The sequence below is a fragment of the Lepidochelys olivacea genome, assembly GCF_965140295.1.
Source record: "Lepidochelys olivacea isolate rLepOli2 genome assembly, chromosome: 11".
In the NCBI taxonomy this organism is placed as follows: Eukaryota; Metazoa; Chordata; order Testudines; family Cheloniidae; genus Lepidochelys; species Lepidochelys olivacea.
In genome coordinates, this window is record NC_140421.1 from 21,628,718 (window position 1) to 21,656,474 (window position 27,757).

Genomic DNA, 27,757 nt, shown 5'->3' on the forward strand with positions numbered 1-27,757 from the left:
ACAGAATGGCTAATCCTACAAGGGTGAAGTATCTGGCACTGAAATAACATTTTAAGACTCAAATACTTATGGAAAAATAAATTACCTGTCAGACCAGTAGATGTAAGCTCCAAAGACTGCGACTGAAAACATATCCACATTGCTCCCTGACAGCACAATCTCCCGGTTCCCTCCACTCTCAAGGTCGATTCTTTCTATCTTGTCTGTACGAGCATCACACCAGTATAATTTATTTTCCTAAAGATCAATTTCAAAGTAAACTTCAACAACCTCTTTTTGTCTGAGAATTGTATTATGAAAATAATAGAATGCTAAAGTGGAAGACCAACTTGTAATGGAATAATTTAATGCACATATAATACGTAGTGGAAGATACAGGAACACACCTCATAGTCAATGGATATTCCATTAGGCCAGGCAATCCCCAAGCTCACAAGCACAACCTTCTCAGACCCATCTAACTGTGCCTTGCCTATGCAGGGAGTCTGTCCCCATTCCGTCCAGAACAAATACCTAAAATATTGCAGAAATTAACAATAAACAGATGAACATGTGCAGACCTGCATATATTTGGCAACAAAATATAAGTGCAGTTGATATAAAATCAATGTTTACAAATATAAAACTCCAAAGATCTGATATTGAACTGGCATAAATAACACACTGCTGCCCTTTTAAAGATGAGTATGAAACATGCTTTACAGAGCCTAATCATCTTATTCAACTTGCTTGATCAACTCGATATCTGAGCTTTTATTTTAATACCTCTGCTATTTAGCAAATGCCTAGGTAGGCAAAAATGTACAATGTAGCAATCAATATGAAAGCTCAAGCAGTTTCATGGGTGGCTACTAGGTTTCTGACCAAACAAAACATTTGGGACACTGGTTTATAGTGACTGCTAGGCCCTATTAACAACTCTAAAAGCTAAACTCAGAAAGGCAAACCTTTTCTCACCTCTATGAGAAGAATGAATCTGGGTCAACTTTGATATCCCCATGTGCTAAGGTAATTAAGGGCCTGATCAAAAGGACCCTGAAGTCAAGAGGAGTCTTTACACTGATCTCAATGTGCTTTGGATCAGACCCTAATACCACTACTTTAGTTTGTATGATGTATGTAAGTGATATTTGCCTATTATATATTGCATTTCTGTAGCTTATTTGTAAAACTGCATTGCTCTTCCCTTTATGTTTCGATTTGAGATACAAAGATATGTGTGTGTGTGTGGGTGTTAGACAAGGTAGGTGATATATCTTTTATTGGACCAATTTCTGCTTTTTTAAACTTATTGTAAAAATATTTTGATGTAGTTCCATATGTTGACAAAACATAAGCATATCAAAGACACATTAGAATATATCTTAACAGATCCAGTATTCTATTAACAAATTTAGCAGAAAATTGCATTAATGTAGAGTTAAGGTCGTTTTTGTCAATTCCCGAACAGCCCAAAAACCAAAATAGAAAAGTCTGAAGCTAAGGTTCTTTCACAAACAGAATATACTTTCTGTTTCATATATATTAGTAAATGCACTTACATATGAGTACAAAAAAAGGAATAAAAAGCCACACAGTAACATAGCTCTGGCCATAATAAACACAAATTCAGCTTTTTAGAACATTATCTTTGCATATACTTACAACATATTTAAGTAATTTTGAAGAGCTTTACATTTTTAACAATTATATTCTTACAACATCTCATTATGTTCTGTAAACACACATACACACACACACACACAATATTGAAATGTAATGGATGCATCTGACTAGCAAGACCAGTTTCTTAATTGATGTACATAGAATAGCTCTATTGACTATGGAGCTATGTCAATTGACATTTAATGAGGTGCCTCATTAAATCACAGCCCTATAATTATTACCCAACAGTATAGTGAAACTTCAAGAAAAAAATTAGAATTCCCTTAAAATACAAATATAGAATATTTATTTATTTATTACGGGGAGCACCTTTAATAAATTAGACACTTTCCAGTCTAAAAATATGGAATATTTCCTGAAAATAAGAGACTCATATTCAAAAGACAGGCAGATGGTTGGTGGAAGGGGATCAACATATAAGCAGAGTGACCAAGATACTAATTCACTGTTTCCTGGCAAAATGAGATTACATTCAATAATTAACTACTCATAACTACACCACTGGGCATTCTGAGAAGGAGGGATGCCTACAACAAAGCTCTGTCTACAGTCTGTTCTGAGCAGAATGAGGGAATGTAGCAAGTCTACAGAGCCTGCTTCCTTCTGTGACATGAATGCTGTGGTACAGCACACCAGCTCAAAGGAAGAGAGGGAACATATGACACCTCTTCTACTCCACTACACCTTTGTGCAGAATGGGCCACAAGCTGGTCCTAACTAAAGAATTACTAACACAGTTAACACATGGGCACAGCTTAAATGAAGTTGAGGAAAGATTTTTAGCGAGGATTTCAAACTCTTCCTGGCTTTCTCTAGCAAGAAATGAGCAGGATCTTTCTTTTAATAAGAGATTTCTTATGTCTAGTCCACTACTACTTTCTACAGAGACGGCATCCTCAAAACAAATAGCTATCAATAACTCAGAACATGCCAAAATGGAGTTTAATAATAGATTCCTCTTTTCTATATATAAAATAGACAATGTTGTTGAAAATGTAGCTCCACACTAATTGCAACATTATATACTAATCAGGAACCTTCTTGGCTTCATCCAAGAAAATCAAAATTAGTCAAATCCATATCATCTTGCAAGACTAGGCATAAGTGAGGTATGGCAGACAAATTGTTGTACAGGTCTAAGGTGCCTTTCTGAATTTACTCAGTAACATAAACCATACTATCTAGAAACATTATCAGAAGGGGCTGAACAATGCATGGTTTATATTTTGCTGTGACTGGCAGAAGTAATAAACAGAGCTGGTTGGGAATTTTATGACAATTTGTTTTTTGACAGAAAACACCAATTCATCAAATTTGAAAGGGGCTGTTTTGATTAAAATTTTCAGGAATGTTTCCCAGATCCATGATGGTATTTCTGCTCAAAACCAGAGAAAGAGAGAGAGCCCCCCAAGGATATCTGCCTGTATTTACATAGGATGCAGAAAGACTGGGGAGATGCCTGACTGACAGCAGGGATTTGAACACAGTTCTCTTATATCACAGGTGAGTGCCCTGACAAATGGGTTATAGTCTGTGATCTCTCCTGTTGGAGCTGTTGCACTTTGTATAACTAATTAAACATTCATTGGGCCACAGAGAGAGAGAGTGGCTTGATAACCCAATGGTTAGGAGACACAACTCAGATGCAGGAGATACAAGTCCCTGTACTCACTCAGGGAAAACAGGGGCTCAAACCTGGTTCTCCCCTCCCTCCTAATCCCATGAGTGCCATAACCACTGAACTACTGGCTAGTCTGTGATTTTGCTCACACTCTGTTTTTTTGTGAAAAAAATATTGAAAGATCTCTGGTTCTTCTGAATGCAGAATGAAAAATTTTTCAACATCTCTAAAATTTTCAAGGGATAAGAAAACAATTTCTCTCCCAGCTTTATTTATAAGGGTTTAACAATAGTCGTTTTCATTTCTCTTTTGCAGTTGTCAACTTCGGTTTCATTGACGTAGAGCTAGAGTATAAGCAGCTATTAAAGGTTTATCTAGTAAGAAGGCAAGAGGGGGAGGAGTGAGGAAAGGAGGCCTACATCTCCCATAATAAAGAATTTATTACCACAGCCCACCTATCCAAAGATGCTTTTGCCACAGACTTCATTCTTTCCTGAAAAAAACACAGATGTGCAGGGGCTGGGTAGAGTTTACAACTTAAGAATCTATCTCAAGTGGCATTTTTGAGGCTTAGAATAAAAGACAGAGGTCCAGCCAAATTGGGATATACTGTCTTGCCACAAGAGGAACACTTACTAATTAATATACCTTTGTCTTCTCAGCTTCCTCAATCATTTTGAACACACTCTGAAACCTAGAAAGCTTAACAAGACTGCAAAAACTAAAGAATCTCTCCACTACTGAATTTGTTCATAAATTATTTCATACACAGTACACTGTTCTCTTTTTTTCTACTGTCTTGTACTTCAACTGGAATTGCTGAACAAAATCCTTCAGACAGTAATTCACCTGTCATTTGTTGTACTAGCTACTTTTGCATTGCCCCAAATCACAGTATTTTAAGATTTGAAAAGTGACAGAGAAGGCACAGTAATCTAGTAAAAAAAATGTTCCCTCTAGCATAGCAAACAAGGAAATTCTCATTTTTAGCACTGCCATTTCTCTTTTACCTCCTTGTATGGCTATTTAGAGTTTATTCCTTTTGTAAGTTAAAACAGGATACAGAGTCAGGAACCAGCCTGTGAAAAATGTTTGCATTGAAACGCAAAACACACACGCCTGGTTCCAGGTTTAAGTGAAAGAACAAGCTCCTGAGAATATTCAGGATAACATTCATTCCCACTCAAGGCCTCTGGATCCACCCTCCCGCATAAGCAGGTTTCAGATTTTAGATGTCTCTGCAGAATGAAGACTGGGGCTACAATCCCTCTCTCCTCCCCAAATACTTGGGAGTAGCTGACTGTTTCTTTTCCTACACTTCCAAGCTCTTTTAGGGTGGGGGATTTATTTATAGGGCTCACCACTGCAACCTGCAGGAACTCCCCAGGTAAAATAAATCTGCACAATAAGATCCCTATTAGACTTCACAGAAACTTCTTGTGAGTTTTCCCTGGTTGGGTATAAGTAATTCTACTTGAGGAATATATAAATAATGGTGGTCACATCTTCATTAACACATTTGCCTTGAAGTTAGAGCTTGTTTCAACATGAAAGTCCCTTTGGGCAAGAGTACTTTATCTGACTCTACAGTGCTTCGTTCGGAGCTTTTTGAGGTGCTCTGTCCCAAAGCAGCTGTCCTGGCAATTCATAGATAGAGATGTGTCACTCACATAGCTGGGTTCTGATCCATTAATTGTTCTGAAGACAAGAAACAAAGCCTTGGACTGTCAGCAGAAGTAGACAGGTGTCAAAGTTCCTTCCCCACTCTGAACTCTAGGGTACAGATGTGGGGATCTGCATGAAAGACCCCCTAAGCTTATTCTTACCAGCTTAGGTTAAAAGCTGCCACCACCAAAGTGTTACACAAAGAACAGGGTAAGTGCCCACTTGGAAACGTCTCACCGCAAAAATATCCCCCCAAACCCTACATCCCCTTTCCTGGGGAAGGCTTGATAAAAATCCTCACCAATTTGCATAGGTAAACACAGATCCAAACCCTTGGATCTTAAGAACAATGAAAAAGCAATCAGGTTCTTAAAAGAAGAATTTTAATTGAAGAAAAAGTAAAAGAATCACCTCTGTAAAATCAGGATGGTAAATACCTTACAGGGTAATCAGATTCAAAACACAGAGAATCCCTCTAGGAAAAACGTTAAGTTACAAAAAGATACAGAAACAGGAATATACATTCCATTCAGCACAACTTATTTTATCAGCCATTTAAACAAAACAGAATCTAACGCATATCTAACTAGATTGCTTCCTAACTCTTTACAGGAGTTCTGCCCTGCATTCCTGCTCTGGTCCTGGCAAAAGCATCACACAGACAGACAGACAGGACCCTTTGTTTCTCCATCCCCCCCCCCCCCCAGCTTTGAAAGTATCTTGTCTCCTCATTGGTCATTTTGGTCAGGTGCCAGTGAGGTTATCTTAGCTTCTTAACCTGTTACAGGTGAAAGGGTTTTTCCTCTAGCCAGGAGGGATTTAAAGGTGTTTAACCTTCCCTCTTTTTTATGGCACACCCCCCAAATCACAGATAAGGTAAAACGCTGGCTGTGATTTCTTCCTGGAGCTCTAGGAGAAAACAGAGTTAATAAGACACATGCACCTCTAAATATACTACCAAGTATATAAAGACTAACATTTTCCACATCTCAAGGACAATTTTAACCAGTTGATTCTGGGAAACTTTTGGGAGAGTGCATCAGCCACTTTGTTAGAAGCTCCTGAGATGTGTTGGATGCCGAAATCAAGATCTTGCAGAGCTAAACTCCACCGAGTAAGTTTTTTGTTATTGCCCGTGGTGGTATGAAGCCACTGTAGCGCAGCATGGTTGGTTTGCAGGTGGAAACGCCATCCCCAAACGTATGGGCGTAGCTTTTCCAGAGCGTAGACAATGGCGTAACATTCTTTTTCACTGACTGACCAGTTGTTTTCCCTCTCAGACAGCTTCTTGCTGAGAAACACTACAGGGTGGAATTCTTGATCCGGTCCTTCCTGCATTAAAACTGCTCCCACACCATGCTCGGATGCATCTGTGGTTACTAGGAATGGTTTGTCAAAGTCTGGGGCCCTTAGCACAGGGTCAGGCAAGAGTGTCGATTTAAGCTGGTTAAAGGCCTTCTGACACTCTTCAGTCCACTGAATGGCATTTGGCTTTTTCTTTTTGGTTAGGTCTGTCAGTGGGGTGGCGATTTGGCTGTATTGCGGTACAAATCGCCTGTAATATCTGGCCAAGCCTAAGAAGGATTGGACCTGTTTCTTTGACTTTGGGACAGGCCACTTTCGGATAGCATCCACTTTGGCCTGTAGGGGGTTGATAGTTCCTTGACCCATCTGGTGTCCAAGGTAAGTCACACTGTTTAGGCTTATTTGACACTTCTTAGCCTTAACAGTTAGTCCTGCCTCCCTTATGCGCTCAAAGACTTTTTGTAGATGTTCCAGGTGTTCTGCCCAGGTATCCGAAAATATGGCCACATCGTCAATGTAGGCAACTGCATATTCTCCCAATCCTGCTAGGAGACCATCTACAAGTCTTTGGAAGGTGGCAGTTGCATTCCGCAACCCGAAAGGGAGTACATTAAATTCATACAGCCTGACATGTGTGGTGAAGACTGACCTTTCCTTGGCGGATTCGTCTAGCGGTACCTGCCAGTACCCCTTGGTTAAGTCCAAGGTAGAGATGAACTGGGCCTGTCCATCTGTGCATGGCATTGGATAATTGTCTGGGCGAGTTACAGCATTTAGCTTACAGTAGTCCACGCAAAAACGTATCTCCCCATCTGGTTTGGGAACTAGAACCACTGGAGAGGCCAATGCACTGCCAGAGGAGCAGATTACCCCATCTGTAGCATATCCTGGATCTCCCGTTCTATAGCAGTTTTAGCTTGAGGAGACACCCGGAAAGGTTGGGCTTTAATTGGGTGAGCATTACCTGTGTCAACGGAGTGTAATGCCCGTTCAGTCAGTCCTGGGATGGCTGAGAATGTCGGCACGTAGGTAGTGCACAGCTCCTTGATCTGCCGTCGCTACATATGCCCAAGGGTCATGGAGAGGTTCACCTCTTCCATGCCACCTTCGCTTTTCCCTTCGTAGTAGACACCTTCAGGCCACTCAGGGTCATCTCCTCCCTGGGCTGTAAACTGACAAACCTTTAATTCTCTGGAATAAAAGGGCTTTAGAGAATTAATATGGTACACCTTAGGCTTTTGGTTGGAGGTGGGGAATGCTATGAGATAATTAACAGCTCCCAGGTGCTTTTCGACCATGAATGGCCCTTCCCACGACGCTTCCATTTTAGGGCCCTGGAGAATGACCTGGTCCCCTACTTTGAAGGAACTCTCTCTGCCATGTTTATCATGGCTTTTTGCTCTTTTTGAGCATCCTGTAGGTTTTCTTTAGCAAGGGCTAAAGAGGTTTGGAGGGTGTTTTGTAGGTTGGTTACAAAGTCCAGAATCTTAGTTTCTGGAGAAAGTGTAAACCCCTCCCATTGCTGCTTCACCAACTGTAATGGCCCCTTAACCTCGCAGCCATATACAAGTTCAGATGGTGAAAACCCTAAACTGGGATGTGGTACAGCTCTGTAGGCAAAGAGCAACTGCTGCCACAATAGGTCCCAATCATTGGAGTGCTCATTTACGAATTTATCTATCAGGGTCCCCAAAGTTCCATTAAATTTCTCCACCAGGCCATTTCTTTGATGATGGTAAGGGGTGGCAACCAAGTGATTAACCCCATGACCTTCCCAAAGGCTTTCCATAGTTCCTGCCAGGAAATTAGTTCCTGCATCTGTGAGGATGTCGGAGGGCCAACCTACCCTGGCAAAAATGTCTGCTAGTGCCTGACACACACTTTTAGCCCTGGTGTTGCTTAGAGCTACTGCTTCCAGCCATCGGGTGGCAAAATCCATGGAAGTCAGTATGTACTGCTTTCCTCTGGGTGTCTTTTTTGGAAAATGACCCAGAATATCCACAGCTACTCGCTGAAATGGAACCTCAATGATGGAGAGGGACTTTGACCTGGTCTTGGGGTTTTCCCACTCTTTGGCATACCTCACAAGACCGGACATAGGTAGAAACATCCTTACCCCTTCCCTCCTAGTGGAATGACCTCCCCAAATGGTCTTTGGTCCTGTTCACCCCAGCATGGCCACTAGGATGATCATGGGCTAAGCTTAAGAGCTTTACCCGGTATTTAGTTGGAACTACCAACTGTCTCTGAGGATGCCAGTCTTCCTGGTGTCCACCAGAAAGAGTTTTCTTGTATAAAAGTCCTCTTTCTACAACAAACCTGGACCGATTAGAAGAGCTGAGAGGCGGTGGGTTGCTCCGTGCCGCCGTCCGAGCTCTCTGGAGGCTTTCATCTGCTTCCTGTTCGGTCTGGAACTGTTCCCTTGATGCTGGAGACATCAGTTCCTCATTGAATTGTAGACCTAGGCTTGGTCCCTCTGGAAGCAATGTAGGGGATGGAGCTGTTTCCATTGACTGTGAACCGCTCTCCGCTGGTGCACTATGTTGGGGTTCAGGCTCTGGCTGAGCCTCTTGTGTAGAGTTATTGGCTGCTGCCGGTTCAGGTTCGGTGGGGCCCTCCGGTGTTGGGGTTGCAAGGACTGGATTCAATGCTGGCAATGGTTCAGGTGCTGGTTGTTCCACTGGTTCCGGTTCTGGGGCTGGCTCTGTCTGGGTCTCTGGGACTGGATTCACTAATGCTGTTGCTGACGTTGCCATGGGGTCCAGTTCCATCACCTCTGATCGGGTCCTGGTAGAAGTTTCCGGAACAGAGCTAGGCATGACAGCTTGCTTAGCCTGGCTGCGGTTGACCATTCCCACCCTCTTGGCTAGCTTCACATGATTGGCCAAGTCTTCCCCCAGCAGCATGGGGATGGGATAATTATCATAGACTGCAAAAGTCCATGTTTCTGACCAGCCCTTGAACTGGACAGGCATCTTGGCTGTAGGCATATTGAAAGAGTTGGACTTGAAGGGTTGAATTGTCACTTGGATCTCTGGATCAATTAAATTGGGGTCCACTAAGAAACCATGGATAGCTGACACTTGTGCTCTGGTGTCCCTCCATACGGTGACCTTCTTCCTGCCCACACTCACAGTTTCCCTCCGCTCTGAGGGTATCTGGGAGGTATCTGGGCCTGAGGACCTCTGGTGTGATTCCGATGCAATGAACTGTAATCTGTTGGGGTTCTTGGGGGAGTTGGCCTTTACTTGCTCCGGCTTGTTACATTTCAAACATTGTCCAGCTGACGGGTCACTGGGGCGAGGTGGGTTGCTGGAGAACGGTGTGGCAGGATAATAAGGTGTCTGCAGTATTCCTTGGTGTGTAGTTGGGGCCTTGGAATGCCCCCGGTAGTAGGGTGTGGTATGAGGGTGTCCCTTCTGGTATCCGCTCCAACTGCGACCAGGGTTGTTCCTCTCTCCTCCCTCCACCCGTTTTGGTCCGGCTTGCCCCGCCTCTCTGGCAGTCTGGGACTGCTCGTATGGATCAGCATAAGAAGCGAGACTTTCTGCTGAGTCCATTTCCTTATCCCATAAACACTGTTTTATTTTCTCCTTGGACATATTCAGGAATTGCTCCTGAGCTATCAAATCACACATTCCGTCAAAGTTAGTGACACCCCTTCCTTGAACCCATTTATCTAACAAATCCTTCATCTGGTTTAGATAAGCCACATTACTTAGTCCAGGCCCTCACTTAAGCGTTTGAAATTTTACTCTGTATGTTTCAGATGTATTTTGAAATTGCTTTAAAACCAAATCCTTGAACTTATTATAGTCAGAAGCCTCATCAACAGGCATCTTATTGAATATGTACAGAGCTCTTCCAGTCAATTTTGCGACCAATGCGGTCATCTTGTGAGCTTCAGGAATTTTATGGAGAGTGCACAGTCTCTCAAAGGTGAGAAAATATTCAGCAATATCACTGGATTCATCATACTGTGGACATAGTCGCTCCCATTTGTGGATTGTTGGGGAAGGATGATTAGGGTTATCCAGTAGATTCCGCTCAGCCTTTGCCTTCTCCAGCTACAGTGCATGCTTCCTTTCTTTTTCCTTCTCCACCTCAACATGCTTCCTCTCCTCCTCTGCACGCTTCTTCTCTTTTTCCTTTTCCTCCATTTCTTTTTCCCTTGCCTCCATAGCTCTCCTCTGGGCAGCCTCCCTTTCCTCCTCAGCATGCTTCCATTCTTTTTCCTTTGCCTCCATAGCTCTCCTGTGGGCAGCCTCTTGGGCTTTTCCCTTTTCCTCCATTTCTTTTTCCTTTGCCTCCATAGCTCTCCTGTGGGCAGCCTCTTGGGCTTTTCCCTTTTCCTCCATTTCTTTTTCCTTTGCCTCCATAGCTCTCCTGTGGGCAGCCTCTTGGGCTGTTTCCTTGGTTTCTGTCATGTTTGCCTCTCTGTTTTTAACTAACTTTACACCCGAGAGTTAGAAATAAAACAAACAAACAAACAAACAAAAACTTGGCTTGTCAAAAAAATAGGTTGTGCTGTAACCTGATACCCATGTTCTCTGATAGTGATTGTCAGCCTACAGAAAAATCCTTTTGAAAAAAACCTAATACCTTTGTCTCCAGACAAATAGACAGAAAAAACCCTCTAGTTGCTCTTAGCTAAAAAAAAAAACAAAAACCTCTTCAGGTCTGTGAAGAACTTGTGAATTTCCCTGCAGGAGGTTAACTACCCTGCCTTTAGGAAGAGAAACTCCAGCTCACAAAAGCAAACTCCCTTTTGTTATGCTTTTGCTTTGTCCCCTTTTACAAAACACTTTAAAATCTTTTAAAATCCTTCTGTGCTTCTGGTTCAAAAAAAAAAAACCTCAAAATGATTTCAAAGTAATCCCACTGCTCTGCCACCATGTCAAGGTTCCTTCCCCACTCTGAACTCTAGGGTACAGATGTGGGAACCTGCATGACAGACCCCCTAAGCTTATTCTTACCAGCTTAGGTTAAAAGCTGCCACCACCAAAGTGTTACACAAAGAACAGGGTAAGTGCCCACTTGGAAACGTCTCACCGCAAAAATATCCCCCCAAACCCTACACCCCCTTTCCTGGGGAAAGCTTGATAAAAATCCTCACCAATTTGTATAGGTAAACACAGACCCAAACCCTTGGATCTTAAGAACAATGAAAAAGCAATCAGGTTCTTAAAAGAAGAATTTTAATTGAAGAAAAAGTAAAAGAATCACCTCTGTAAAATCAGGATGGTAAATACCTTACAGGGTAATCAGATTCAAAACACAGAGAATCCCTCTAGGAAAAACGTTAAGTTACAAAAAGATACAGAAACAGGAATATACATTCCATTCAGCACAACTTATTTTACCAGCCATTTAAACAAAACAGAATCTAACACATATCTAACTAGATTGCTTCCTAACTCTTTACAGGAGTTCTGCCCTGCATTCCTGCTCTGGTCCTGGCAAAAGCATCACACAGACAGACAGACAGGACCCTTTGTTTCTCCCTCTCCCTCCCCCCCAGCTTTGAAAGTATCTTGTCTCCTCATTGGTCATTTTGGTCAGGTGCCAGTGAGGTTATCTTAGCTTCTTAACCCTTTACAGGTGAAAGGGTTTTTCCTCTGGCCAAGAGGGATTTAAAGGTGTTTACCCTTCCCTTTATATCTATGACAACAGGCCATCAGTGGAGTTATCTGAACACAGGAGTTGTATCATTTTGAGGAGGCAGGCTTTGAGATTCTGCACTAACTGAAACCTCTGGCTGTTTCCACCTTCAACCCAAGATACAATGAATTATAATTATCCAAGCTGAATAATACATATATCACTGTTACTAGAACCTTATCCAGGAGAAAAAGGAAAAAGTTTCAGAAGTCGTTTTCTATCACTGATAGAATGTTGAGGCTTATAGTGAGTTGGAAGAACCACTCTAGGCATCACACCACTTTGAAGAACTCCCCTGACTGAATGTAAAAGCTGATTTCCTATAGGTTGTGTGATCTCCTTATGATGGAGTTGGTTGAATCTGTGGAAAATGAGATATATAGACGTATATATGACTTTCTACAGGACTTTTGTGTTTTCCAGGAGGTTGGCAAGTTCAATTTTCTGAAAGAGTCATTGATAATGCATAAGCAGTAGACACCGTTGTTCTCCACAGTTGTGCCCATTAGCAATAGACACAGTTGTTCTCCGGAAGGGCACAGGCTCTGTTTATATATGGTCACTCAGCTATGTCTCTGGGCTTCACCATGTGTAATGAAGCCAAATTCTTTCATATAGTTAATGCAATCTCTTGTTATTTAGAATATTTTGTCTTGGGAAGTGCTTTTCATAGTTGATATTTTCTTCAAAGTAGGATGAGAATTCTTTGTAGTGGTCAATGCTTCTGTCTGATGTTTCAGTTACACAATCCAGAACACCTCTGCTGGCAACAGCTGTGCAGCTGTGATGGTAAGGGGATCTGTTATTGCATCAGCATAGTCCGCAGCACTTTGTAATTGGTGGATGGATCTGAAGAACGTTTTGTGCCACCACCATTCTATTCTTGTACCTAAGCACTTTATCAGACATAGTTTGTCCATGAACACTTGTGATCTTCTTGGTTGGTGCGGAGAGGATGTTATATTGGGGCCAAAACATTGATATTTATGGCCATCGAAGGATTACATCATTCTAAGAGTTCATCACCATATTGGGCTTATTATAGCTGGATGGTTTGTCTTCTGACAATGTGCTGAAAACTTAAGATGATTCAAAAAAATTAAGCACACTTCTGATCTCTTGCTAGGTACCTCTTCAAGTGAAAAGACTGTCTAACAGTAGGGAAACTGTTCTGAAAATAGGTAAGTAGACTGTAATATTTAGTTTAAACAGAGATGTCATAGTAAGTATCTCAGTATATGAGAACATCCAACTTGTACAAAAACTGTTTTTTACAGTACAATCTTTGTCTGGTTTTATTGAAGACTCTAGCAGTAAACAGATGTCAGAATGAATGCCCTGTTTTACTAATTGTAGATTTTTAATATTAGCATGCATTTTTTTAAAAAGATATAGAAATATTTAAGTTACCCTTTTTCTGGGTGCACTGCTATAGATCTTGGCTGGTCCAGACCTTGGGATATAATTACGTATCGGAATGAGCCATTGAGTCTAGCAACTTCAATTAAGTTGAAGCCATGATCTGTCCAATATATGTTACCTAGGAGAAATACCAAGAAATTACTAAGAAAATAAACAACTTCTTTAAAAGACCAGTTGCTGTTTGATATCAGCTGCATAAAACATAGTAGCAGAAAATAATGTTCTCTGTTTGTTTTAATACATCTGTAGGTTTTATTACTCTCTCATTAAGCCTAGTTATTAGGAACATACACTGAAGTGAAATTTGTAATTTTTAATCCTACTTTCAAATATTTCTATCTTGAAGTCTAAACCAAATCTGCATGTATCAAAACAAAGTTGAAACTCCACACCTAAGAAACAGGGGGCATTTTAATTTTCCAACTGTCTTCAAGCATAAGAGAACGTCTAAAATGTCATTTTTTCCGCCTTATGGAATTCTTGGGATATTTTTTGCTAAGTTCACAGTGGGTGATCGTCAATATGAAAAAACCATATCCAGAGGCTTTGAATATTAGAGAGAGTGAAGCTGAAAGAAAAAAAATATGCACCTCTGTGGCTAGAAGTACAGAAGTCTACTATTATCAAGTAGAGTCTTTTTCAGCATAAAAAGGCCTATCTAAAAGGTATTTAAGAAATAATAAAGGCAGGTGGTGTTACCTGCGATCCAATCCACTGCTATGCCTTCAACCCTTCCCAAGCCATTTGAAATGATGTCTTCTTTCCAGGTCTGGTCTCGTCTAGCTCTGCTAATTTTGTTGAAACCCATATCAGTCCAGTAAATTGTGTCATTTCCTGGAAAAAAATACAGACAGAAAAAAATATAATTAGTAAAAGCTATCACCTTGACTAGGGAATAATTCAATGAAAAACGTTCTGCTCAAAATGAACATCACATTTTTGCTCAATCATCCACATGAGGACCTACAGACATTACTTCTTCACAATTTTAATACTATTATATTAATACCCACTCCAGGATTAAGATAATAGTATTTAAACACATCCCCATCTCCAACTACATATTTTCCCCATCTTCTCCATTGAAAAAAAAATAAATGTATAATGGGCTACATCCTCAAGTAATGAAAATCAGAGTAGATACAATTATCTTGAAAACAGGGACTGTCTTATACTACTGTATATTTACAACTAATATCACAACAGGTTCATGACCCTGATTTGGGCCACTGCTTTTACTGCCACAATACTTGTGTCATAAATATAAAGGGAAGGGTAAACACCTTTAAATCCCTCCTGGCCAGAGGAAAAACCCTTTCACCTGCAAAGGGTTAAGAAGCTAGGATAACCTCGCTGCCACCTGACCAAAATGACCAATGAGGAGACAAGATACTTTCAAAGCTGGAGGGTGGGGGAGGGGGAGAAACAAAGGGTTCTCTCTGTCTGTGTGTTGCTTTTGCCAGGACCAGAGCAGGAATGCAGGTCAGAACTCCTGTAAAGGGCTAATAAGCAATCTAGTTTGATATGCATTAGATTCTGTTTTGTTTAAATAGCTGACAAAATAAGTTGTGCTGAATGGAATGTATATTTCTGTTTTTGTGTCTTTTTGTAACTTAAGGTTTTGCCTAGAGGGATTCTCTATGTTTTGAATCTGATTACCCTATGAGGTATTTACCATCCTGATTTTACAGAGACGATTCTTTTACTTTTTTTCTTCAATTAAAATTCTTCTTTTAAGAACCTGATTGCTTTTTCATTGTTCTTAAGATCCAAGGGTTTGGGTCTGTTTTCACCTATGCAAACTGGTGAGGATTTTTATCAAGCCTTCCCCAGGAAAGGGGGTGTAGGGTTTCGGAGGACTTTTGTGAGGGAAAGACATTTCCAAGTGGGCTCTTTCCCTGTTATATATTTGTTAGACACTTTGTGGTGGCAGCAATAAAGTCCAGGGGCAAAAGGTAAAATATTTTGTACCTTGGGGAAGTTTTAACTTAAGCTGGTAAAAATAAGCTTAGCAGGTTTTTCATGTAGGTCCCGTATCTGTACCCTAGAGTTCAGAGTGGGGAAGGAACCTTGACAACTTGTAATAAAATAATATACTAACAGTATGCTTTCCAATGGGATACCTCATATTTGTACTATTGTTATTTCTTTAATGCCAGTACAGCTTTTTAAAAATAATTATTTCAACCACATTTGGGGCTCTTAAATATTATGGGGCAAATCTTGGGAACTACCTACATCTACCCCCTTCTTTTTGGCAATCATGCAGATAACATGTTTGGAATCATCCCGCATATCTAATAAAAATATGAAAAAAACTTATGTAATGATACAAAGGAAGTGTAGAAATTTGATAACTTGTGACTCATCTTCTAAGTTAACACTGTAAACATATTGCAATTCCATTTGAATAGATGGCTAAAATCTGTCTTCCAAGTGGTCAGATAGAGTCTTGGACTTATGGAGTGAGCTGTTTCCTCTCAGAAATGATAAACAACTAGAATATTCTTTCCTTGTTTATTTTTATTTTCATTGTGCACATATCTCCTATTATTTTCATGAACTAATAGACATAAAACAACAAAAGCAACAGCAAAACTTACATACATGTGGACCAATTTCAGGATGCCAGCAAAGTACAAGTCTGTTCTCAAAAAATGAATCCAAACTGTTCATCTTTCTGCAGTTTCTCACAGACATTGCTGCCAAATTCTCTCTAAACCCACCCCAAACACATAAATGTCCTATGTCAGCGGATATGCATTTGGCCTGTAACTCCAAAAATAAAATATGACCGAAGTTTAAAAAGACAAAAAATCAAATATGGCCTTGAGTAACTGGTTCAAATTGAGAAAGTAGGTAGAACTAGAGTCTCTGAGTTTGAGCAAATTCATTTGGAATTGTGCAGTTAACAAAGAGAGCCATTTCAAGCTATTCTGTTTACAAGGAAATCCTGCTTTTGAGAGGCAGTGTATGATTACATGTGAATTACCTACAAAAATGTACTGGGTAGTTGAGACTTCATGAAAATGTTGTATCTACTATTGTTACAAATAACTCTTAAAATCATAATAACTCAGACTGATTACAGAGAAAATGTTTGTTTACTTGGTGCAACTAACAGCTCTTTCTGAAAAGTCATTATCACTGTTTTGTTGATGGTGCATCCTGTTCCCCAGACCATGAAACAGCAGAGCTGAAACTGTATAAACAGCAAACAGCTGGTACCTGCGTACACAGTCAGAAAGGGAGTTAGGGTGAGAGGTGGGGAAGAACACGTTTGGACTGGCTTTCAGACATCGCAAAAAGCACTCTTCTGAACATAGATGGGGCAGAAAAAATAGTAACTTTTTAAAAAGAAAAAACGAGAGGCATGCTATTTAAAATGATCTTTTAAAAAAGCCAATTAATAAACAAACGTTGACAGTGTTCTTTAAAACACTCAGATTAACCAAGGATATTATGCTTGTTTTCCAAAACAGAAAATGTGTAAGTAGTTTAGTGATCTAAATCTATGAGGTATTTTTTTAAAAAAATATTAATATATGTGATAAAATACCTGGAAAGAATATTCCTAGTATTAAAAGCATGACTTTTTTTCAAGCTATAGTAATTAATAAATATTTGCATTTAAAATGGAAGTATATAGTACTTTACATTAGAAAATACATACATTCTGCTGGCACACTAACTGGGTCAGAAGAGCAGTGTATGAAAGCCCATAAGACCCAGTTTCAGAAACAAGCTTCCAATTTAAAACAAAATGAAATAAATAAATAAAAATAAAATAAAATAAAATAAAATATAAACCCTCACTGCTCTGAGCTAATGGGGGCTGAGAACAAAAAAATATATAAAAGAAGGGCAGGGAACAATGATACTCTTTCACACATCAAAGTTGCTGGTTATAGAAAGGGATGTCAGAAATGTAGGTTAAGATTTGTTTGTCCTGTCATTTGGAGAAACTGGCATAACATATGTGGCTGTTTTAATGGTTGGTCATAGGTAGCTGGAAAGCGGTGGCTGCTGGCCGGGATCTCAGCTTTGAAGGCAGAGCCACAGCAAGCAGCAGCGGAGAAGTAAGGATGGCATGGTATGGTACTGCCAACCTTACTTCTGCACTGCTGCCTGAAGAGCTGGGCTCTCAGTCAGCAGCTGCCACACTTGGGCCACCCAGCTCTGAAGGCAGCAGCACAGAAGTAAAGGTGGCATACTGTTATATGGAGTACTGCATAAGAGTACTGCCACTCAAAGCCCTGGCTGGGATGATTTAACTGGGAATTGGTCCTGCTTCGAGCAGGGGGTTGGACTAGATGACCTTCAGGGGTCCCTTCCAACCCTGATATTCTATGATTCTTCCTTCTGCACTGCTGCTGGCAGGGTGCTGTTTTTAGAGCTGGGTACCCAGCCAACAGCTGCCACTCTCCAGCCGCCCAAATCTAAGGGTGGCAATACCACACCCCCCTAAAATAATCTTGTGACCTCCCTGCAACTCCCTTTTGGGTCAGGACACCCAATTTGAGAAACACTGGTCTCCGCCATGGAATCTGTGCAGTATAGGGTAAAAGCACACAAAAGACCAGATTTCACCGGGGGCCGGGGGGGAGAGACCAGATTTCACGGTCCGTGATGCATTTTTCATGGCCGTGAATTTGGTAGGGTCATAGTCATAGGTATGAGGGCTATATTACAAAGTGTAATATATTTCAGCTTACTTTGGAGAGATGCCAATCTCTTTCATAATTACTACTGAGGCAAGGCCCTCCAATTTTGACCCTACACCTTTGTCAAAGAAAACCAAATCTGTCTGAAATTCAGATTATAGGTCAGCTAGAATTTTATTTTGTGCTAGAAAGCTGGAAACAATTCAGACAAGATAGACTGTGAGGTGGGGGGACACTCAGAATGAGGTACTCACTTTTTGAAAATGTTCATAACCTCTTTCAGAAAAACACTATTGAAATCATTCAAACTGAACTGGAAATACATAGGACCATAGGAATTCCTGTAATGGATCAACCCAGTGGTCTATCTAGTACAGTATGCTCTCTCTAGTAGTGGCCTGTACCAGATGCTTCAGCAAGAATACTGTCATGACTTGGTCCAGCCACGCTCCACAGACAGAACCCAGTCTGTTGTGATTGGATCTAACTGCTGAATCCCACATGCCTCTAACTCTCCTGAGTCAGGGTAGGCACTCCAAAGCTCACACGTCGATAAGCACATTTTATTCAAAGGATTTATGGCATGAAGGAAAGGGAATTTTGAAACTTATCTTTCCCTTTCTATTGTAATGGTAAATCTAAGGTTTCATCTGTCTGTTTTCATCAGTGTCCTTGCAGGATACCTGCTCCACATCCACAGAATGCCTGATGCTGATGAGGAGGAGAAAGAAGAGGGACTAGGGAAGACATGTTTAGCAAGACCCTGCAAGCCAGTGCTGCATCACACCGAGAACAAAGGGCCAACATGACAGCGTGGAGAAGGAAAGAGCAAACAGGAAAAAGTGCCAGAAACCCCAGCAGGAAAAGGAGACAGAAATGCCCCAGGACATAATAAATCTTCTCAGGAAAGAAACCCAAATGCTGCAGATCCTGGATGACCTATAGTTGTAAAAATCTCAGAGTCCTCTCAGTATTCCATGGTAGCAGCTCTCTGCACCCTCCACCATGACACATGTGCCCCTCACCATTCCACACCAGAGGACATCAAGAAAACCAGTTTCACATACCCTATCTGGTGAGAACCATGGTTGACATGTGTATAAGCCACAAGACACTATATTTGTAGACTCAAATGGACAGAAGCATTTGTTCGCTGCCTTTCCAGTGGAACATTTTATTCCATTAATTTATTAAAAGTTTCTACTGCATTGGCTATGGCTTTTTGCATGCTGCTTTTGCCACTCAATAAGTTTCTGGTTTTGGAGAATAAAATTTTCTTTATTAGTTCACAACTCATACTGCAGAATACACAGCAGTACTCAAATCTGACAGTATTTATAAATGTACAGCAAGCACTAAATAACTCATTGGTTCAGGAAAACACACTTATAAAAATACAGGCAGCACTACACAATTCTAGCAGCACCCAAACCTCCAGGCACAAAGAACAGTCCAGACCAGAACACCACTATGGATTTCCATTACAGAGCTCTTTTAAATGCTCCCTTAACCACATAGCATCACACTGAGTTCTTGTCTTGAACTGTTCAACGTCAGCAAATAGCTGCTAAACCTCCACCCTCCACCCTGGCAGGAGTTCTTCTCTCTCTCTCTCTGCTTCACAGATATTATGCAGGATGCAAAAGGCAGCTATAATCAGTGGGATATTTTTCTCACTGAGCTCTAATGTAGTGCGTAAACACCGCTAGCGTCCCCTTCCATTTGCCAAAAGCACATTCAACAGTTATTCTGCACCTACTGAACGGTAGCTGAATCTTTCCTTTGTGCTGTCAAGGTTGCTGGTAAATGGCTTCATGATCCAGGGGAACAAGGGGTAGGCTGGGTGGCCCAGAATCACTACTGGCATTTCAGTAAAACAGTGAATGATAATCTATGGGTCAAGAGAGAATGTCCCTGCTTGTAGCTTTCTGAACAGTCCTGTGTTCTTAAAGATGTGAACATCATGAACCTGCCCTGATCAGCCCACAGTGATACCAGAGAACCAACACTTGCATAAACATTGAAAAATAGCCCTTTCTGTTGGCAAGATGGGTTCATACCAAAATAGGGATGTGTGCCATTTATCATCCCACTACACTTTGGGAACCCCGTTGCTGCAAATCCACTCACTGTGTCCTGCACGTTACCAAAAGTCACAGTCCTGAATAGCAGGAGATGATTAACAGCCCTACATGTATGCATGACAACAGCCCCAAATGTACATTTTCCAACTCCACATCTAGACCTGCTCACAATAGGGAAGATCCTCCCTGGCCTCTGGAACCTCAGGAGACTACAAAGGGATGCCTTCTCCTATATATATATATATATTTTCTTTACATTGTTTAGTTATTTGGGGTTGGCTGCATTAACCACAAATTCATATTATCTGCTGTCAATTTTATTAAAAGCAATGATAATTCATGGAGAAATTTTACTTCCCAATGAATTTGTCAAGAAAAAATAACCCACTTCTTTTCCCACTAAAAATACCATATTCGCTTGATTTTCACTCTCGGATCTCAACTGCCTATGAGAAATGCTATACATCTCCCTAGCTTTCAAAGATTTTTGTCCCATTGAGGCACTTGCAGACAAGTTTTATTCTGAGAGAAACTACCAGTGCCTCAGTGCCATGTAGTACATTCTATTTAATCTCCTTTATGGGCTACAAGAGATTAGACTGGAAAATGAAAGATGTGGTGGTACTCTCTGTAGTTTTGCCAAGCACAGAGCATCTCAGTGTTTCAGGACTGCCCTTGGCTCAGATGTGCTGGGTCTCTTGCTTGGTCTCTTCTTTTCCTGGGCAGCTTTGAAACTGCTCCTCCTGAACACCTGAAGAGAGGTTACTTACTTTAGAGTAATTGGAGCTCTTTGAGAAACCTTTGTCCAGACAGATCCCTCTACATATTTATGTTTCATTCATGGGAGCCTGGAATCTTTCATACAGCAGAGTCCATTGGGGCTGTGCATGTACCCTGCATACTCTTGCATCACCAACAGTGAGGGTATAAAATGCAGAAAGGCCTCACTGCCATTCAGCTCCTTCACCAATATAGAAATTTGGGTGAGGATTCCATATCAGTGGGGAAGGAGAGTGGGTCTGGGGATCTAAATTTTCAGTAGGAATTTCAGATGTCTGAAAGTTCCTCTCTCCCGATGAAATATTGAATAAGGCAGTGCAGCCATAAAAGTTTCAATTTCACCCATCCTATAAACTGAGGTAATGACAACTAAAAACACTAGTTTTAATAGAAAGGTGATATTGAAAACATGACGACATGGGCTCAACGGGAGGGTCCATGTCACATGTAAGTACCATGTTTAAGTTTCAGGTAGGGAAAGGCTCCTTAATGATCAGAAACACACAAATTAGGCCCTTTAAAAACCAAGAAATAGTAGGGTAAGAAAAGAAATTCAATGACCATCAGCAGGTAGGTGACACACCAGTATAGCTGCCAGATGTACTCTAATAGTGCTAACTGAAAGCCTCACATGTTTGAATGGTAATAAGCAGTGGTGTGCACAGGAAGGTGGCAAGCAGGGGCAGAGGTCCCCTAAATATTCATCTAAAAATACGTATTTCTGCTCCAGACCTGGACCAAGGCCTGGCTGCTGCTCCAGCCCAGGCCACTGACCACCATTTGCTGCAGAAATCAGGAGCTCTTTGCTGGTATTAATTAGAAGAAGAAGGGGGACTCTATAAAGGAAACAAATGAAATCTGTTTTGCTTTCTCTTCTGTACTGTTGTATAGAGACCCAGAGGTTGAAATGTCACTATACAGGCTTTCCGAGAGTAAAGGGTTCTTTCTCTCTCGTGATAGACTTAGGTGTTCCAGGCAACTTAGACTTCTTGTGTGCTGCTGTTATAAACAATGTCAGAGGTACATGGTATGAAAAAACCACCCCAACCTCTTAGGGGGAACTTGATAACTATGATCTGCCCTTCTAGATGTGGCTAATAAAGATGCAGGAATCTGCCACAGGACCCTACAAGGTTCAAGAATAGCTTTATTAATTGGCATGGCCAAACAACTTTGGGAAGTCAGGTGCAAAATGTAAAACAATTTGTGTGATCTCTCCTGAACTGTCTCCAGGGGGATTCTGCCATCCTTTGGAGAAGATCCTGGAAGGCCCTGAAGTTGTCTATAGTAGACATATTTGATGGACTCCTCATCAGGTGAGGATGAGGCTATGTAGAGGAATAAATTGATTCTCATATTCCTCTACCAGGTCTTCCTGGCACTCCTATAATACATCCCTCACACCAGCACCAGCAACCTTCCACAGCACCCAGGAGCCTGCTAAACTGGCTCTCTGAATGCTAAAGACTACCCAAAGTACGTAGAATTCCCAGATAAGAGAATTTGACCAGTCTCTACAGTCTCCACTCAGTGGCACAAAGAAGCAGCGTGGGGAAGAAAATCTGTCCCTATGCATTGTGTGTGCATCATAACTGCCTGTAAAACATGAAATATCAGATCACATGTGCAAACCACAGTAATACTTGAATTCACCCCTAAATTCAGTCTGATACCCTTCTCAGAAATGTTTTTGATTTCCCCCTTCCACACTAAACGTGTATTAATTACTTGTATTTATTAATTATATATAAAGTCACATGTTCATAGAATCATAGAATACTGGGACTGGAATGCACCTTGAGAGGTCACCTAGTCCAGTCCCATGGACTCAAGGCAGGACTAAGTATTATCTAGACCAACCTTGACAAGTGTTTGTCCAACCTGCTCTTAAAAATCCCCAATGATTGAGATTTCACAACCTCCCTAGGCAATTTATTCCCATGCTTAACTACCCTGGCAGTTAGGAAGTGTTTCCTAATGTTCAACCTAAAATGCTCTTGCTGCAATTAAAGCCCATTGCTTCTTGTCCTAGCCTCAGAAGTTAAGGAGAACAATTTTTCTCCCTCCTCCTTGTAAAATGTTCAAAAATAAGAGTGGGATACAGTTTATTACTTACTTCCACTATCAATTACAGTTTAAAAATGACATTTTAATATTTTTCACTGAGTACTCTGGTCAGTTATGTATTTAAGGATCGGTTTTTAGGTGGGGTCAAGCACTGGTAGCTCCCATTGGCTTAAAATGCAGTTGTAGTTACTTAGCAGTTTTGAAAAAAATAGTCTTTTAATTTAAATATAAAATACGTCTGCATAATATTTTATTTACCTCCATAGAAATCTATACCCACAGCAAACGAAGTTCCAGATATGGGCATTAAAGCATCCGTTTTGTCATTTGGATCAAGAGGAATTCCTCTAATTCCTTCATGAACAGAATACATGAGAAATGACTCAATACCTAAGGGAAAATTAAATAGTTAATAAGAGCAAAATACTGCAACCATAGGTTAACATTCAAATGAACAAATTTTAATGAATTAATATTTTGTAGTGCAACATACTGGGCAGCTATTTAAAGAAATTATTAAAGAAAATCTGGAAATATTAATTCAGGTTGTTGCTCTTTAACCACTAGAAATATTGGACTGTGCTGTTTTTGATATTTCTGAATAAAATAGTTTAAAAAGAACTCTTCTCCAATTCAAGCTTCATCTTTTACTTTCAAAAAAATTGATATTTTGCATGCAACCCCTCCCCCCACAGCATTAACACACAATTAAGTTAAAAAGTCATGGCTAATTCAAGAGTGTTGTCACTTCATATTAACACTTGTAGATTATGCTTCCCACCACCAAGCTTCAAGAACCTTCTGGAAAGAGATACTCTTAAGACACTATACATTTGGAGCCAGTTATAAAAAGGGCCTTCTGACTCCAACCAGCTCATTTTTTTTCTGCTAAACCCAAGAGTCCTAAAACAAAAAGTTCTAAGAAAGGGAGAAAGTGCAGTCAGTGTGTGTGAATATACACAGACAACACTCCTGAAGAACCACAGATATCACGTCTGCATAGTCCCACTTGTAGGGGATTTGCTAGCAGTCTGACCCTGGGTACATCAGTTGAGGAGTTCCAATTAAATAGGGATTATAGAACCACCATCCCAAAGTGAAGAACTGAATTAGATTGCAAGTGGAAAGGGTACTGATGAGTAAATGTGTGTACAGAATTTAAGTGGGAGATTTCTGTGCAGATTTCTAAGAGGGAAACATTGACAAATTTGCTATCAATGCAACCTTACCCTTGTATATTGAGCTCTAAAGCTCTGAGGAACTAACACCTAGCTATGGTATACCATGCCTCAGTCCACAAGCCAATCCTCTCTGTATATATAAAGTCTGCTGCAGTTTCCACGATATGCATCTGATGAAGTGAGCTGTAGCTCACGAAAGCTTATGCGCTAATAAATTGGTTAGTCTCTAAGGTGCCACAAGTACTCCTTTTCTTTTTAATGTGTAAATAGTATTTCCCAATTCCCATAGGCTACAAAAAGTTTCTTACTTCCTAAAAGTCTTAGTCCTATACAAATACAAATGTCAAATTCTCTCAACATCCATGACATAGTGTTTCCAACTCTCATTTTATTGTGAATCTCATCCAACCCTGCAGAGCACACTGTGTAGCTGGATTTTATTTTCAAATTTCTCTTTGGAATGTAATTATTTTTAATACAGAGCAGTTATCTACCAGTAACTGTTGTCCTTCAAGAGTGTCACCTCTGCATAATCCCACTTGTGGGCATAGCACACCCCCTGCTTCAAGCTGTAGAAATGTTCTATCAAGCAGCGTCCACATTGGGACCAACTGTCCCCTCCCCCATGGAGGATTCTGATGGTATACAAAGGGAGAGGCCCCAACCACCCTTCAGTTCCTTCCCTAACCTTGGAAATCGTTCACTGAGACTCCAAAAAATGGGGGAGATGAGTGGGGAAGTGTAAATATGAAGGGGCAACATTCATGCATAACTGTTGTTCTTGTTCTTTGAGTGATCTTTGCATATTCTCACTTCTGGGAGATTGCCAAGCAAACAATGCTTTAGGAAGGTGGGCTGAGGAATTCTAGGTGAACAAACACTGGATTAGCTCTGGATGACAGTCCAAAAGAGTACTGGAAATTACCACAATTTCAGTCTCCATATTAGACCTCAATTAAAGACTTCTGGTTTTGATTTTTGGGGTCCTTTTGCATATATGTACCTACAGAGCTTCAAGCAACAGCTCTGTACATTCTACACAAAAAGACAGAAGGCCTACAATGTCTTCAGATTAGTTGAATATTTTTGATATATCCAAGTGAAAGAATACCTGGTATTTAAGCCCTACTTACTTAAATTATCCCTTCTAACTACTGATCAATCTTATACTTCTACAATCCTACAACTTAACTCTATTTAACATTCAATGATTATATATGACATAACATGTTAGTTAATCATAACCACACAATAAATGAACAATAAACTAAACTCATTAGCTACAAAAGCAACTCGTTACAGCATTTATGGTACCAAACTCTTTATGCATCTAATGCAGGGAATAAAGCGGGGGGGGGCAGACTGTTAAACAGCACACTTGTCTGTGGAAAAGGGAATTAAGAATGTTTGGGAGGAAAATTTGTACATTGCAAGGCTAGGACATTGGGTACCACATAAAATTAATAATTCAACTGTGCAAATTATAACTGTTATTCCTAGATGGACAGGGAGTCCTACAGAATTAGTGTATGGTAACAGTATGGGTATTATTGAGAATGGAACATATAGACAACATTATCCTAGCGTTGAGTTGGCAAAAAATGATAGTGTTGAGATAAACACTGCATTTTGTCAAAGAACGTGGCATAGATGATTCTGTGAATGCATGGGACCAACTAATCACAAAGGAGAAGTGAAAGAGATGGAAAGGCTTGGTGATATCTTGTGTGCATTGGGATACCATCACTTTTCAGTTGGGACAATGACATGCCAGAGCAACCTAGATGGGTTTTGTTTAAACCTCACCTTTTTGACTCAGATTGGGACTCATGCTTTATGGCTAAGTGAATGGATTGAGAAGAATGTGATAGAGGAAGTGATGGACAACACTGAATGGGACTCAGTGACTAATCTCTTTGTACCTATACTGCCCATGTCCATTAACATAACCGATTTAGTAAAGAGAAATATGAAGTAATTGGTGCCCATTACCCACCAGATAGCTGAGCAACAACAAATTGGGGACAATACTGTACAGGCTGTGGAAACACTCTGGTGGGCCATACCAAAGGAGGAGAGCTTGCACCTCCTGGTACATACTTTAAGTATAGTCTTAATGGGAGTTCAAATAATAATGCTTGGTGTGGTCATAGGAATGTGCTGCTGGATAATAAAATTGAAAAAGCAAGCACAAAAAGAGAGAAATATTATGCAAATGGAACAAATGCTAACATAAGAGAAAATGAAAAGGAGTGCAATATAGGGCTGGCTTAGCTGATATGAGGAGGCCCAAGTTCAGACAAGACATGCCTGAACAAGTAATTGCTGAACAAACCCAAACAAGTAGTTATTGAAACAACTAACTATTGTGGGTATGTTTATAGTAAACAAAGTAGGCAAAACACCTGAACTAATAAGATTGCCTCATGCAATCTGCAAAGCAATTGGTCTTTACATACAAAAAGTATAGATGTTTGTAGTTAGTAAACATGTCTATAAACTGTGCAGTGTGTGACATGAACTGGAATTCTGGTATCTTGCATCTTAACTTCCTGCATCTAGGTCTGGCCAGCATAGACAAAGAGCTGTTACATGCGGTGACCAAGTACAATAAAGTAACCTGAATGATGAGCTGAAGTTTAACAGAGTTTTTTGGATTCCAGAGAACTGGCTTAAGTGTTCTCCCAGAACTGGACAAGGTGTTCTAGATAATTCAAGTGGAAAAGATCTCGGAGGGAATCTGAACACCAGGTAAGATCAGGGAGATGGATGTTGCTGAAGCCAAGCACAGAGCCACTTGAGACTAACAGATGTCCAAAGTCAATGCTGAACTTACACATTGCCAGACTTAGTTGAAGACCTCCCACCACCAGCAACAGTGAATGGGGTTACCCTCCCTTTCCTACAGGTTGTTCAGGTGTTGTATGTGCCCGTTGGGTACTATATAGTCTTCAAACTGAAGAAACCTGTACCAACACTGTTTACCTAACTAGCTATAAAGAAAATACCCCACAAAGGCAGAATCCAAGAAAGAAGCTGATGAGAAAAGCACTGAGGACATTGCGTAATATTCGAACTTGCTGCACCTTCAGCAGTTAAAACGAAACAGAAGTAGTTTGGGCCCCTCCCCCTTTTATACACTCGGAATGCTTCACAGACAGGAGGGCAGAAAGAGTATAAGAGCCCCATGGATGCTGCTTCCTAGAAAAATGAATAATTTTAAATGATATAGCTGGATATCAGTGACATGGTATCCCACAAGTGGAAATATGTAGCAGACACTTGAAAAAGAACACACATTACCCATTTAATCCTTTCATCAACCAACTCTTTGGGTCTCCATGCTTTCTGTGACTGTCTCATCACACTGAGAATTACTAGATTTAAGATGATAGTATTGATCATAATTAATTGATTTCTATTGTAGTGGCATTCACGGGTCCCAGCCAGGATTTGGATCCCATTGTACTAAGTACTATACAAACTCATAGCAGGAAAACATCCATCAGTTTCATATACGTTGTGAATTATATATATTCATTCTTATTACATTGGAAAGCAGAAAGTAGGTAAAGCTTTGACCATTGCCAAAAAAGCATGGGAGTAATCATGTAATACTGAAAAGTCATTGTTACAGTTTAA

General features: G+C 40.5%; 1 protein-coding gene across 1 annotated transcript in view; it reads right to left on the reverse strand.

Annotated features, from left to right (window-relative positions):
- Window positions 1-27,757, reverse strand: part of LRP1B (LDL receptor related protein 1B) — a gene marked incomplete at its 5' end in the record, with an annotated part of 885,246 nt that overhangs the window by 375,166 nt on the left and 482,323 nt on the right. The window contains 5 exons of the mRNA XM_084642729.1: window positions 86-237; window positions 387-513; window positions 13,328-13,457; window positions 14,039-14,173; window positions 23,193-23,324. Of these exons, the coding sequence (XP_084498855.1) occupies window positions 86-237; window positions 387-513; window positions 13,328-13,457; window positions 14,039-14,173; window positions 23,193-23,324 (676 nt within the window). The remainder of the gene's footprint in view (window positions 1-85; window positions 238-386; window positions 514-13,327; window positions 13,458-14,038; window positions 14,174-23,192; window positions 23,325-27,757) is intronic.